Genomic DNA, 14,538 nt, shown 5'->3' on the forward strand with positions numbered 1-14,538 from the left:
TATTAAGTCACATCTTGTCTTTTACTGTCCTAGGCCTAGTTTCATGGGTACTTTGACTAGATAACTGGTAGCAAATCTAGAAGACAAATAGGATGTGGGCTTTAATTCATAAGGTAAACTACGGAAGTGGGCTGTAAATCTGTATAATCCAGACTATAAGAAATGTGTGCTAAATTTGTAACCAACATTATAGGATTACCGCTGTAGGTCTGTGTAACTCAGATTATAGGAAGTGGGCTGTAGGTCTGTATAACTCAGATTATAGAAAGTGGGCTGTATAACTCAAATTATAGGAAGTGAGCTGTAGGTCTGTATAACTCAGATTATAGGAAGTGAGCTGTAGGTCTGTATAACTCAGATTATAGGAAGTGAGCTGTTGGTCTGTATAACTCAGGTTATAGAAAGTGGGCTGTATAACCCACATTATAAGAAGTGGATTGTAGATCTATAATAACCCAAACTATGAGAAAGGAAAACGTGTAGATTTAGCTTCTCTTAGGGTATAGTGGATGTTGGAATATTTTCTGTTGGTTTGTCACCTAAAGTTTGTTTCAGATGGTTATTAAAACCAAGTTGTATTTAACTATGAGTAATGTCTACACATACTTCATTTTTTGCTTCTTGTTTCTAAATAACATGATGTTTGTTCAATGAAATACTATAGTTGCCCTGTTTTTATTATATTAATAATAGTCTTTTAGGGTTAGGTAGTAAGATACTAATATTATGTGTAGGCATAAATACAGTTTACACCAATGTTCATACTGTTAAAAAAATTCTAGTAATTTTGTAGACAAGAGAATGAAACAAATGTGTTGTGTTTTGTGGTGTTGATAGGTGAAAGGCTGACTAATGTATCTCAAGACGAGGTGAAAGGCTGGCTAATGTATCTCAAGACGAGGTGAAAGGCTGGCTAATGTATCTCAAGACGATTTAGTTAACGAAATATTTCCCACTGTTTTAAAGTTTGATACAAGCCCTATCTGTGTTTTGGGGGTTCAAACCTCTCTATTGTTATGGTCTTTAGTTAGTTTAGTTCAATAAGTAAGTCTTCTTTGTGTGTGCAGAGTTGTATAGCATGATTTATACAGGTGAAGAAGAAAGATGAGTAGTTTTTCTATAGGTGGTTATGATTGGATATTAGGCTGGATGATGTAATTAAGTTTTTTGCATATATTGGTGGTAACTTTTTTTATATTCACATCTAATAAGGGAAGACAATTTTGGGATTCTATTTCTTGTGTGAAAATTATGACTGTCTTAATGTGTGTGAGTTCAATGAATTTCAGAGGTATCTTCTTTCCTTGTTATCACATTTTGGAGCAGTTCTGTTTAATGTATTTTCAAAAACTTTCAGTTTTTTAGTTCAGATTAAATACATGTCTCTATGGTTAGTTTTTCACTTAGGTAATATTAAAATACGAAATTCTTTCTGTTCATTACTGTAAGTTACAGATTGATACAGTAGATATGGAACATTCTGTCAGTATATAGTTGTACACGTGATAAAAGAAGAGAAACAATACATTCTTTGAGTGTATGGATCTTGTATTTTGTACAAAACAGGATAGTGCCGATAATAAAGTTTTCACTATACTTGATCAGGTTCATTATAGCTTCTTGTGTTGTATATATTTGTACTAGTGTTTGGTTTAGATCTGGTAATTATATTAATTGACATTCCATGAAATTAATGAAGCCAAGCATCTTTATTGTACCTTTTTTATGGATATATTAATGAATATTTCAAAAAAACACAAGAATACTATATTGTACAAAGAGTTTCAAAATTGGGGCTGTTCATGGGGTATGCTACTTTTGACTAATGAACTCGGTGTATAGGTTGCTTCTAATTTTCAGTCAAATTTGGACCTCACACTCTAGTTGCTCTCAAATTTATTATTTATCAAATTATCCTACTTTTTTTCTAAAATGAGGTGTAATTTTTCAAGTATCTGAATCACCAGTATGTGCTATTTTGTCTTTACGTGTATTGTCAAATTAATGTTTTCTCACTACATCTTTACAGTGTACTCCAGAGATGAAGCGTCAAGATCCAGAAGGATTGGTGGGTTTAGTCCTTGAAGTGGTGCCTTCAAATTCCTGTTTGATCTTTTGTCCAACCAAAAAACACTGTGAAAATATTGCTCTATTATTGGCTAAGCTTCTGCCCAAGCATGCTACTGACGAACTTTCGTCATATGTTTCAGTGTAGTATTATGTAAACAGTGGTATGTTTCTTAACAAGAACACCACAGCTTAAACCAGAAGTAAAGTTTTAAAACTAAAAATGTTACTGAATAAACTAATTTACTGACAGAAAGTAAGTTTTCTCCATACAATTAATTACTTGTAATTTAATTTTATGGTGATGCATATATTTTTAAATGTTTCTTTCACAAGATAAATATAATTAAATATAAAACTAGTGCTAGGTTCAGGTTGGACATATGGAAACTCATTTTTGTGCAGTATGTAGCTACAACTTGTTAATTCTGTATCAGGCAGATGTGTATAGGAACAATATTCCTAAGAACAGCAACACGTTCTACAGAAGTTCAGTGGACTGTTTGTAACTTGCTATCATTGAATTTCAGAAAACTATCAGATCTTTACCAACAAAATAAAACTTTTACTGAAATGTTTGTAATCAGTTTAGAACAAAGTAATAAAATCCAAACTGATAATTCTTCCCTCACTTCATTTGTAAGGACGTGTGTCTGAATTCCCTCACTCCATTTGTAAGGACGCATGCCTGAATTCCCTCACCCATTTGTAAGGATGTGTATCTGAATAGATTATTTTAGTTTCCATCTTGTTTTCTGGCAGGACAGCTCATCTAGATATTTTAGTTCAGTATGGCTATTGAAAACAGAGTTTTCATTGTGTTTTCTTGGCTGGGCAGTTATTTTCATCACTTTGTCTATTTGTTGCTAGCTAGTAATGTAATTACCAGAGGCTTTGACTAATATGTATATATTTATGTACCCTATTAGTGATCATGTGTGTCCTTTAAATTCCATGTGACTAAATGCTATGACAAGGATGTTTCACAGTAATTCAGAAGATGTATGGTTAGTGTAAGATATTAATGTTAATTTAGATGTATGTTTGGTTTAGGACAAGCTGTATGGTTAGTTTAACATGTTTTAAATTAACTTAGAAAATGTATGATTTGTGTAGCATGTATTTCATGTTAGTTTAGAAGATGTATAAATTGTTTTAAGTTAGAAACCCTACAATCAGTGTAGCATGTGTTTTATGGTAGTTTAGAAGGTGTATAGTTCATGTAACATGTTTCAAATTATCTTAGAAAATCTATGCTTAGTATACCGTGTGTTTTATGGTAGCTTAGAAGGTGTATAGTTCATGTAACATGTTTCAAATTATCTTAGAAAATCTATGCTTAGTATACCGTGTGTTTTATGGTAGTTTAGAAGGTGTATAGTTCATGTAACATGTTTCAAATTATCTTAGAAAATCTATGCTTAGTATACCATGTGTTTTATGGTAGTTTAGAAGATGTATAGTTCATGTAACATGTTTCAAATTATCTTAGAAAATCTATGCTTAGTATACCATGTGTTTTATGGTAGTTTAGAAGATGTATAGTTCATGTAACATGTTTCAAATTATCTTAGAAAATCTATGCTTAGTATACCGTGTGTTTTATGGTAGCTTAGAAGGTGTATAGTTCATGTAACATGTTTCAAATTATCTTAGAAAATCTATGCTTAGTATACCGTGTGTTTTATGGTAGTTTAGAAGGTGTATAGTTCATGTAACATGTTTCAAATTATCTTAGAAAATCTATGCTTAGTATACTATGTGTTTTATGGTAGTTTAGAAGATGTATAGTTCATGTAACATGTTTCAAATTATCTTAGAAAATCTATGCTTAGTATACCGTGTGTTTTATGGTAGTTTAGAAGATGTATAGTTCATGTAACATGTTTCAAATTATCTTAGAAAATCTATGCCTAGTATACCGTGTGTTTTATGGTAGTTTAGAAGATGTGTGGTTAACTCATTCAGCACAGACTCTGTTGTTGGAAGTGATATCGTGATCATTTTGTTTTTATTATAGTTTTCATGCTACAATTTTTAAATTAGGAAGTGTATGTTAACAAAATTTGGTAGATTATTTGTAAACATTACAAGGTTTTCATACAAAAGAATGAATGTTTTTATTATTAAGTTTTAGGATTTGTTAAGTACTGTTTTTCTTGTGCTTTCCTGTTGCCTATCCAACAAGCAATGTAATTTTCATTTTAAAATTATAAATACTTATGTGTAACAGAAAATTTCATATGCAAAATCTTTATAATATTCAAATAGCTATCAAATGGTTTTGAAGAAAAATTTCTATATTTTATCTGTTACCTATGAATCTGTGGTGGTTAACCGATCTTGTAACCACCATACAAAAATTAGGAAATAACTACAAATCATGCTTCATTCATTCTAGGATGACAATAGATAATAACATGAATCTTTAGATTAAATAGTTTAAATCTCATAACCTTATACATTTATATATATTTATCATATAGACCTTTAGCTGTGCCTAGCTAACAATACACAAGTCAGAATGATGCAGCACATATCCAGTAATATAAAACTGATTTCAGTTTTTACAAAGTGTCTTGTCTCTGTTTTAGTGGACTAGTATTTTGTAATATAGTCACATTTTAATTATTATGAATTATATATGTATATAGATTATTATTGTTTGCAAACAAGCTCTTAAACCTTTCTTAATACATGGAACAGTAAATAAAGAAGTAAACCAAACAATTTTCTTCTAGTTAAGATCTCTGTACTTGGTTACTGCTTGACATAGGTTGCTAAGCCTTTAAAGTTTCATGTGGAGGATATGAAATAAAGTAATTTTTTTTAGGTCTTATATATACATTTTAATTACCAAAAACCATAAATTATTGTACATAATACCATAGTATTCCACCATAGTAACTAAGCTGTATTTAGGTCTAAAAAAATTATTTAATTTGAAGCAGATTAAAACACAATCTACCTCCTGGAAATCTAGATGTGAAAGAATGGAATTTCCTTCTAATACATTAAAATGGCTGAGAAAACCACTACGAGAATATTCTAAGCAGTCAATTGGTTATTCACATGTCATATATTAAAGTAAGTGCATATGAGGAACTGTTTCCAAAATGGAAAGAGGCAAGTGGAGCCACTTTGTTTCATTCAGTAAGTCATATTCGAGGAAACTAAAAGGATAATGACATTCTTATTTTATATTCTAACTTGTAAATATTGGTAATTTGAGTTCCTAGTTCACATGAATCTATAGACTTAGTATTTTGACATCAGAAAGGTAATTTGAACCAATGTTACATTCATCCGTGATGATGAGAAAACCCACTTGTAGAGAAAATTATATATTTAAAATGGTTGGTATGGTAGAAAGCACTAATAGAGGAGCAAACAACGTTTTGACCTTCTGATGATGACCGAAGAAGGTCTAAATATTGTTCGCTCTTCTATTAGTGATTTCTCTACCCATACTAGCCATTTTTAAATATACAATGCCATATTCAACATGAGGCACTAAAAATCAAACATTTAACTGTGTTTTTCTAATATTTGCTTTTAAATTAATAAACTGAATAATGAATCATACTAAAACTTGAATTATGATCTACATTTTAACACCAAACTTTTTCACATAAATTCATGAAATAAGTGAGGGTATTTTTCTGTAGTTTTGAAGACTTGTGACAATACTAAGTAGGACATGGAACTGAAATAGTTACATGGTTGTGATTTCTTGAGACCTGTTATAGTTGTGCTTTATGTGAAGGAAGCAGATAATATCAAAATCAAGTTACTGGTGTTGTACTTGTAGCATTATGTGGTGTAAAAACATTTCTGTCATTAAAATTGTATGTTAACCTAAGACTAATTGTATGTCAGCTACAGAAATTGTAAGAATCCAAAATAACTAGTAATTATACAGTATTTGTAGAGACAAAAGATGCCATTTTAAGTATTTTTGTAAATAGTTAAACAGCATAAATTGTATTATTTAGTTTGATATTAGAAGTAGCCTATTCAGTAATGAATAAAACAATTCTTGATGTTTTCACTGTCTAGAATATTGAAAAGTCATAAGACAGAGGAGAAAAAAGCCCTGTACAAAGTTTTAATTAGTGAAGGTGGAGAATTCACATGTCCCGTACTGAGTCGTTCCCTGCCTTATGGAGTTGCGTATCATCATAGTGGATTAACAATGGATGAGAGAAAGTTAATTGAGGAGGCTTACATGATGGGTACACTATGTTGTCTAGCATGTACGTCAACATTAGCTGCTGGTGTGAACCTCCCAGCTAAAAGGTATGTGGAAGTAAAAACAATCTGTGAACATGTGATAAGTTGAAAAACGACTTTATCTGTAATCAAATTATATTTCCTAATGTGAAAGAAAAACATAGGATTGTTTTGTAGTAAGATATTCACTGTAAATGAGATTCAACTCTACAAGAATTCCACTCTATAATTTGGCTAGTGCTTTAATGTTTCTTATGTTTCATTAGCTAGTGAGTGTACAGACTAATAATTAAATCAGGGTTATGAACTAAAGGTTAAAACTGACTTTATACTGGACATGCCAGCTAATACAGCTGATGGTCTTCATTATGAGAGACTGTGTGTGTATTAAACCACATGTTGATACATTAAATAGGCCACAGTTAATAAGTACCGATAATATAGCTGTAGGCCTTGATTAGGTGAAACTATACTTATAATAACCCTTTCCATATAGGTCATAGATCAAAGGTTATATCATTGTGTTTGACTCTCATTCAACATTTATGAATTCAGGTCATTAAGTTTGTATCAAAGTGTACATTATAATTGAAATGTGTATATGATACATTATTTAATTTTTTAATTTGAAAGTAACTATTAAATAATCATACATGAACATTGATTTTTGTGTGCGTATGTTGAATACAACACTGGTTCAAATGAGATGTTTGTGATATCAAAATACAAAGTACATGGTTTTTATGAATTAGCAACTCAAATTACCAGTATTGACAAACTAGAATATAAAATACAAAGTACATGGTTTTTATGAATTAGCAACTCAAATTACCAGTATTGACAAACTAGAATATAAAATACAAAGTACATGGTTTTTATGAATTAGCAACTCAAATTACCAGTATTGACAAACTAGAATATAAAATACAAAGTACATGGTTTTATGAATTAGCAACTCAAATTACCAGTATTGACAAACTAGAATATAAAATACAAAGTACATGGTTTTATGAATTAGCAACTCAAATTACCAGTATTGACAAACTAGAATATAAAATACAAAGTACATGGTTTTTATGAATTAGCAACTCAAATTGCCAGTATTGACAAACTAGAATATAAAATACAAAGTACATGGTTTTTATGAATTAGCAACTCAAATTGCCAGTATTGACAAACTAGAATATAAAATACAAAGTACATGGTTTTTATGAATTAGCAACTCAAATTGCCAGTATTGACAAACTAGAATATAAAATACAAAGTACATGGTTTTTATGAATTAGCAACTCAAATTACCAGTATTGACAAACTAGAATATAAAATACAAACTTCTCTCTTCAATTTGCTGAGATATTGCTCAAGTACTGAATCAAACACAGTGACCCTACTGTTTTCTTACCATTTTTGGGAATGGTTCCTGATGTACATTTACAGGTTAGTGTTTACCATATATAACAAGTGATTAACCAATTTAAAGCTAAGATGTCTCCCTTGTAGCTGTCCTAGACATTGTAACAATATCATCTCTTTCTGGTAAGTTGTGTCTTTAGCTTGTTTGAAATTTCTTATTTTCCAGACTCAAATACAGCTTAGTTAATAAACTTGATAGTGGAATTCTGAAGAATAATTTGTTTTTTTTGGTTATTGAAATGTATCAAAATCTAAAAAACATACTTTATTTCACATACCCACATGCAAAATTTGATAACACTTAGCAAACAATGACAAGCAGCAATCAAGTACCAAGGTTCGTAACTAGAAGAAGTAATTGTTTGCTTTATTTACTGTTCTATGTCTCAAGAAAATAAGTGTAAGAACTTGTTTGTATATACTAATGATCTATATACATATAATGTATGTTAAATGAAATTCATTGTATTTTACAAAACACTAAACCACTAAAACACAGCCAAGTTTTATATTATTGGATATTAAATGTGAGTGTATGTGTGCTTTGTTGTAACTTCTGTATTGTTAGCCAGGCATGTCTGAAAAGTCAATATATAAATCTATATAGACCTACAATGTTGTGAGATTTAGTCCAAATATTTATATTTATTTCCCAATTTTATATTGTGGTTACAAGATTGGTCAACTGGACTGAACTAGGAACTGAGATTTGTTAGTGAAGATAACAGATAAAATATATCGTTTTTCTTAATTGTTTGGTAAAACTATCTCAACATTATAAGGATTTCACATGTGAAATTTGAAAATTTTCTTTTGCATAAAAGTATTGTTAATCCTAAAAGGAAAAACTACTTTGCATGTTGGATAGGCAACATGCAATGAGAAAAAGAATCTTAAAAAAGTATTCCTTAATAAACCTTAAGACAATAATAAAGATTTTAAATATTAAAGCATTGTAGTTTACTGATAATCTGCCAAATTTTATGGACATGTGTTTACTAATTTAGAAGTTATAGCATAAAAACTATAACATGTACAGAATGATTACGAGGTTAGTTCTGTGGATCAAGCCCATTCTGAAAGAATTAACCCACATTTTGATACAGTAAATAGGTCACAGTTATGGAATGCCTAGTAATACAGTTATCTCTATCTTTCTTATAGTGTTTATCATATTAACACAATTCATCTCTCTAACTCTCTTGTAGTGTTTATCATATCAACACAATCCATCTCTCTACTTCTCTTGTAGTGTTTATCATATCAACACAATCCATCTCTCTACTTCTCTTGTAGTGTTTATAATATCAACACAATTCATCTCTTCACCTCCCTTGTAGTGTCTATCATATCGATACAATCCATCTCTCTAACTCTCTTGTAGTGTTTATCATATCAACACAATTCATCTCTTCACCTCCCTATAGTGTTTATCATATCAACACAATTCATCTCTTCACCTCCCCTGTAGTGTCTATCATATCAACAGAATTCATCTCTTCACCTCCCCTGTAGTGTTTATCATAATTGCACAATCAATTTCTTCATCTCACTTGTAGTGTTCATCATACCAACACAATCCATCTCTTCACTTCCCTTGTAGTGTTTATCATAATAACACAATCCATCTCTCTACCTCCCCTGCAGCGTCTGTGATATCAACACAATCCATCTCTTCACCTCTCTTGTAGTATTTATCAACGTAATTTATTTCTCTACTTCTCTTGTAGTGTTTATCATATCAAAACAATCCATCTCTTTACCTCCCCTGTAGTGTTTATCATATCAACACAATCCATCTCTTCACCTCCCCTGTAGTGTTTATCATATCAACACAATCCATCTCTTCACCTCCCCTGTAGTGTTTATCATACCAACACAATCCATCTCTTCACCTCCCTGTAGTGTTTATCATACCAACACAATCCATCTCTTCACCTCCTGTAGTGTTTATCATACCAACACAATCCATCTCTTCACATCCCTGTAGTGTTTATCATACCAACACAATCCATCTCTTTCACCTCCCTGTAGTGTTTATCATACCAACACAATCCATCTCTTTACTCTCCCTGTAGTGTTTATCATACCAACACAATCCATCTTTACCTCCTGTAGTGTTTATCATATCAACACAATCTCATCTTTACCTCCCTGTAGTGTTTATCATACCAACACAATTCATCTTTCACTCCCCTGTAGTGTTTATCATACCAACACAATCCATCTCTTTACCTTCCTGTAGTGTTTATCATATCAACACAATCCATCTTTTACTCTCCCTGTAGTGTTTATCATATCAACACAATCCATCTTTTACCTCCCTGTAGTGTTTATCATATCAACACAATCCATCTCTTTTACTCTCCCTGTAGTGTTTATCATATCAACACAATCCATCTCTTCACTTCCCTTGTAGTGTTTATCATATCAACACAATCCATCTCTTTACCTCCCCTGTAGTGTTTATCATACCAACACAATCCATCTCTACCTCCCCTGTAGTGTTTATCATATCAACACAATCCATCTCTTCACCTCCCCTGTAGTGTTTATCATACCAACACAATCCATCTCTTTACCTCCCCTGTAGTGTTTATCATAATAACACAATCCATCTCTCTACCTCCCCTGTAGTGTTTATCATATCAACACAATCCATCTCTTCACCTCCCCTGTAGTGTTTATCATACCAACACAATCCATCTCTTCACCTCTCTTGTAGTATTTATCAACGTAATTTATTTCTCTACTTCTCTTGTAGTGTTTATCATATCAACACAATCCATCTTTTCACCTCCCCTGTAGTGTTTATCATATCAACACAATCCATCTCTTCACCTCCCCTGTAGTGTTTATCATATCAACACAATCCATCTCTTTACCTCCCCTGTAGTGTTTATCATACCAACACAATCCATCTCTTCACCTCCCCTGTAGTGTTTATCATACCAACACAATCCATCTCTTCACCTCCCCTGTAGTGTTTATCATACCAACACAATCCATCTCTTTCACCTCCCTGTAGTGTTTATCATACCAACACAATCCATCTCTTCACCTCCCTGTAGTGTTTATCATACCAACACAATCCATCTCTTTCACTCCTGTAGTGTTTATCATACCAACACAATCCATCTCTTTACCTCCCCTGTAGTGTTTATCATACCAACACAATCCATCTCTTTACCTCCCCTGTAGTGTTTATCATATCAACACAATCCATCTCTTTACCTCCCCTGTAGTGTTTATCATACCAACACAATCCATCTCTTCACTCCCCTGTAGTGTTTATCATACCAACACAACCCATCTCTTCACTCTCCCTGTGTAGTGTTTATCATATCAACACAATCCATCTCTTTACCTCCCCTGTAGTGTTTATCATATCAACACAATCCATCTCTTTACCTCCCCTGTAGTGTTTATCATATCAACACAATCCATCTCTTCACTTCCCTTGTAGTGTTTATCATATCAACACAATCCATCTCTTTACCTCCCCTGTAGTGTTTATCATACCAACACAATCCATCTCTACCTCCCCTGTAGTGTTTATCATATCAACACAATCCATCTCTTCACCTCCCCTGTAGTGTTTATCATACCAACACAATCCATCTCTTTACCTCCCCTGTAGTGTTTATCATAATAACACAATCCATCTCTCTACCTCCCCTGCAGCGTCTGTGATATCAACACAATCCATCTCTTCACCTCTCTTGTAGTATTTATCAACGTAATTTTTTCTCTACTTCTCTTGTAGTGTTTATCATATCAAAACAATCAATCCCTTCACTTCCTTTGTAGCGTTTATCATATCAACATAATCCCTCTCTTTACCTCCCTTGTAGTGTATATCTTTATTATATCGACAGAATCCATCTTTTCAACTCTTTACAATTTTATCATATAAATATAATTTCTCTCAATACGTCCCTGGTAATGTTTACCATTTGATCATAATTTATCTCCTTTGTAATGTATTATAGATTAAGATATAAGGATATCAAACATGCTGTACTGTTTTCAGCTGTTATGTTTGTGATTTGTATTGTAAGGAAATGATTTTTCATAATACTAATGAAAAGTTTTTGTTCAAACAATGTGTTGATAAAAAATTTTATGCACAGCTAATGTGTAACCACATATTTGTTAGTTGGTATTGTAGTCTTGTATAGTGTTCTGAATTCCAAAAGATTCAGTATGTTCTGCAGGATGCTGAAATTCTTAAGAAATATGAAATATTTATTCAGTTATTAGTATATGTAATGAATTATTACATCTATAATGGAATATTTTCAGAGTAATATTAAGGGCTCCATATGTCGGTACTGCCTTCCTCACCCGAAGCCGATATAAACAGATGGTCGGACGTGCTGGTCGAGCTGGAATTGACTCTTCAGGTGAAAGCATTTTGATCCTACAGCCAGGAGAAGAAAGAAAGGTATTTCTTTCATTTTTCTATTTTTTAAGTGAATTTAACAAATGATAGTTAGGTAACTGATGAAAAAATAACTGAAAGATTAGAAGTATAAAATAAATAAGAAGAATGATTGAGGTTGGGTAGTGTTTATTGTAAGATAAAAGGTTGAGGCTGGGTAGTGTTTATTGTAAGATAAAAGGTTGAGGCTGGGTAGTGTTTATTGTAAGATAAAAGGTTGAGGCTGGGTAGTGTTTATTGTAAGATAAAAGGTTGAGGCTGGGTAGTGTTTATTGTAAGATAAAAGGTTGAGGCTGGGTAGTGTTTATTGTAAGATAAAAGGTTGAGGCTGGGTAGTGTTTATTGCAAGATAAAAGGTTGAGGCTGGGTAGTGTTTATTGCAAGATAAAAGGTTGAGGTTGGGTGGTGTTGATTGTATGGTAAAAGATTGAGACTTGGTAGCGTCAGTTGTAAAGTAAATGGTTGAGGCATAGTAGTGTTGATTGTCAGACAGAAGGTTGAAAGTTTGAAGATAAGAAATGTTAACTATACACAATGTGGAAAGTTTGAAGAACAGAAGTGTTAACCATATAGATGTAAAAAGTTTGAAGACTGGGAGTGTCCACCATGTAGATGTAAAAAGTTTGAAGACCGGAGTGCACCGCAGATGTAAAAGTTTGAAGACCGGGAGTGTGCACCGCAGATGTGAAAAGTTTGAAGACCGGAGTGTGCAACCGTGCAGGTGTGAAAAAAGTTTGAAGACCGAGTGTGCAACCGTGCAGGTGTGAAAAAGTTTGAACATGTCAAAGAACATTCCATAAACAGCCAGATTTATATCGGATCCCAAATATAAATATTGAAAATGATCGTACTGATCAAGTTAAAAGATCAACCACTGTATTCATAATCCAGTAACTATCGAATATCACCAACAAGGTGTGAGACACTGATCTTATTGTTATGGTGGAGTAGATGGAAGAAGATGATCCTTGGGCTACACTGTATAGTGGAAGGCACATACTGGAGCTATGTGTGCTGAGTATGGTTTATATGACATTAAATTTTTCCAACATTATACAACTTGGGTATACATATAGTACAAATTGAACAATTACACCCAAGCCTTACAGATGGATTATATTTTGACAAGACTGTCTCAGAGAAGACCTGCCAGAGATTCAAAGACCATATTGAACATATACATAAATACTGAACATCTAGTCATCATGGTTTTAAAGTCACTAAAATGAGGACAACCTACCCAAAGCTATGTGAAAGTGATGGACTTGAGGAAACTTAATGAAGATGCTGTTAAAGAAAAAGTGAAATAAAAGATGCTAGAAATGTAACAACAAAGACAACACTCAGAACTGTGAGAAAGTGTGGTAAGGTTTTAAAAGTACCATCATTAATATTTTAAATGTGCCACAAAGAAAACTGAATGTGGTAGGAAGAAGGGAACTGTATGGCATAGTTAAAACAAGAAAAAAAAAAAAAACTGTTTGAATCATGGTTAAAATCAAAGGAAAATGTAAAGTGAAGAAAGGGTAATGAAGTATAGTAAAGATTTTATCGACCTACATAAGGATACCACAAGGTAAGCCTTAAATACACGCGAACTGTTTCAATCATTACTAACAGAAATGGTAACCTGCTTTATTATGAAAACAAAGCAACATTAGAATAATACTGTCAAGTATTTGTAAATCCAAAAGTAACTGAAGAAGCCATCAGAACTGGAGCAGGAAGTAAGACAGACTATAAACACCAGCCTGAAGAACAAAGCTGTGGGAATCTTCAGATGCAGTTGTTACCAGTAGGTTAAGTTGATACTTAAACTTGACCAGTATATAATGTTGAGATTGAAATGTTACTTATAGGTAATGTTGATATTACATTGTTACTTGTAGGTAATGTTGATATTACATTGTTACTTGTAGGTAATGTTGAGATTGAAATGTTACTTAATGTTGATATTACATTGTTACCTGCAGGTAATTTGATAATCAAATCTGGCCAGTATATGATGTTGAGATTGAATTGTTACCTGTAGGTCATAATATAATGAATTGTTACAGGTACTGGAGTTACTTACCTCCTCTGAAGAAGTCTGTCAAAGTAGTCTGAACTGTGATGGAGGAAAAGGACTACAGACACTTGTTCTTAGTCTGGTTGGACTGGAGGTGAGTATACATCTCAGTGTACTATATTTTAACCTTAAAGTTTGAATTACATTGCAAGGAAGGCACAACAGACACTTGTTCTTTGTGTAGCTTGACTGTAAGTGTGTAGATATCCTAGTATTCTATATTTTAACCTCAAAGTTTGAATAATACTGAAAGGAAATCACTACAGACACGTGTTCTTTGTGTAGCTGGACTGGAGGTGTGTAGATTTCCTAG

The 14,538-nt window shown here is 32.5% G+C and overlaps 1 protein-coding gene across 1 annotated transcript in view; it reads left to right on the forward strand.

The window, feature by feature from the left end:
- The first annotated feature begins 6,074 nt into the window (after positions 1 to 6,074).
- LOC143254602 (helicase POLQ-like) overlaps positions 6,075 to 14,538 on the forward strand; it is a 58,970-nt gene continuing 50,506 nt past the window's right edge. Inside the window, exons 1-3 of the mRNA XM_076509751.1 lie at positions 6,075 to 6,366; positions 12,019 to 12,160; positions 14,215 to 14,319. Coding sequence (XP_076365866.1) covers positions 6,110 to 6,366; positions 12,019 to 12,160; positions 14,215 to 14,319 — 504 coding nt within the window. The 5' untranslated portion in view covers positions 6,075 to 6,109. The remainder of the gene's footprint in view (positions 6,367 to 12,018; positions 12,161 to 14,214; positions 14,320 to 14,538) is intronic.

The sequence above is a fragment of the Tachypleus tridentatus genome, chromosome 6 (assembly GCF_004210375.1).
Source record: "Tachypleus tridentatus isolate NWPU-2018 chromosome 6, ASM421037v1, whole genome shotgun sequence".
In the NCBI taxonomy this organism is placed as follows: Eukaryota; Metazoa; Arthropoda; class Merostomata; order Xiphosura; family Limulidae; genus Tachypleus; species Tachypleus tridentatus.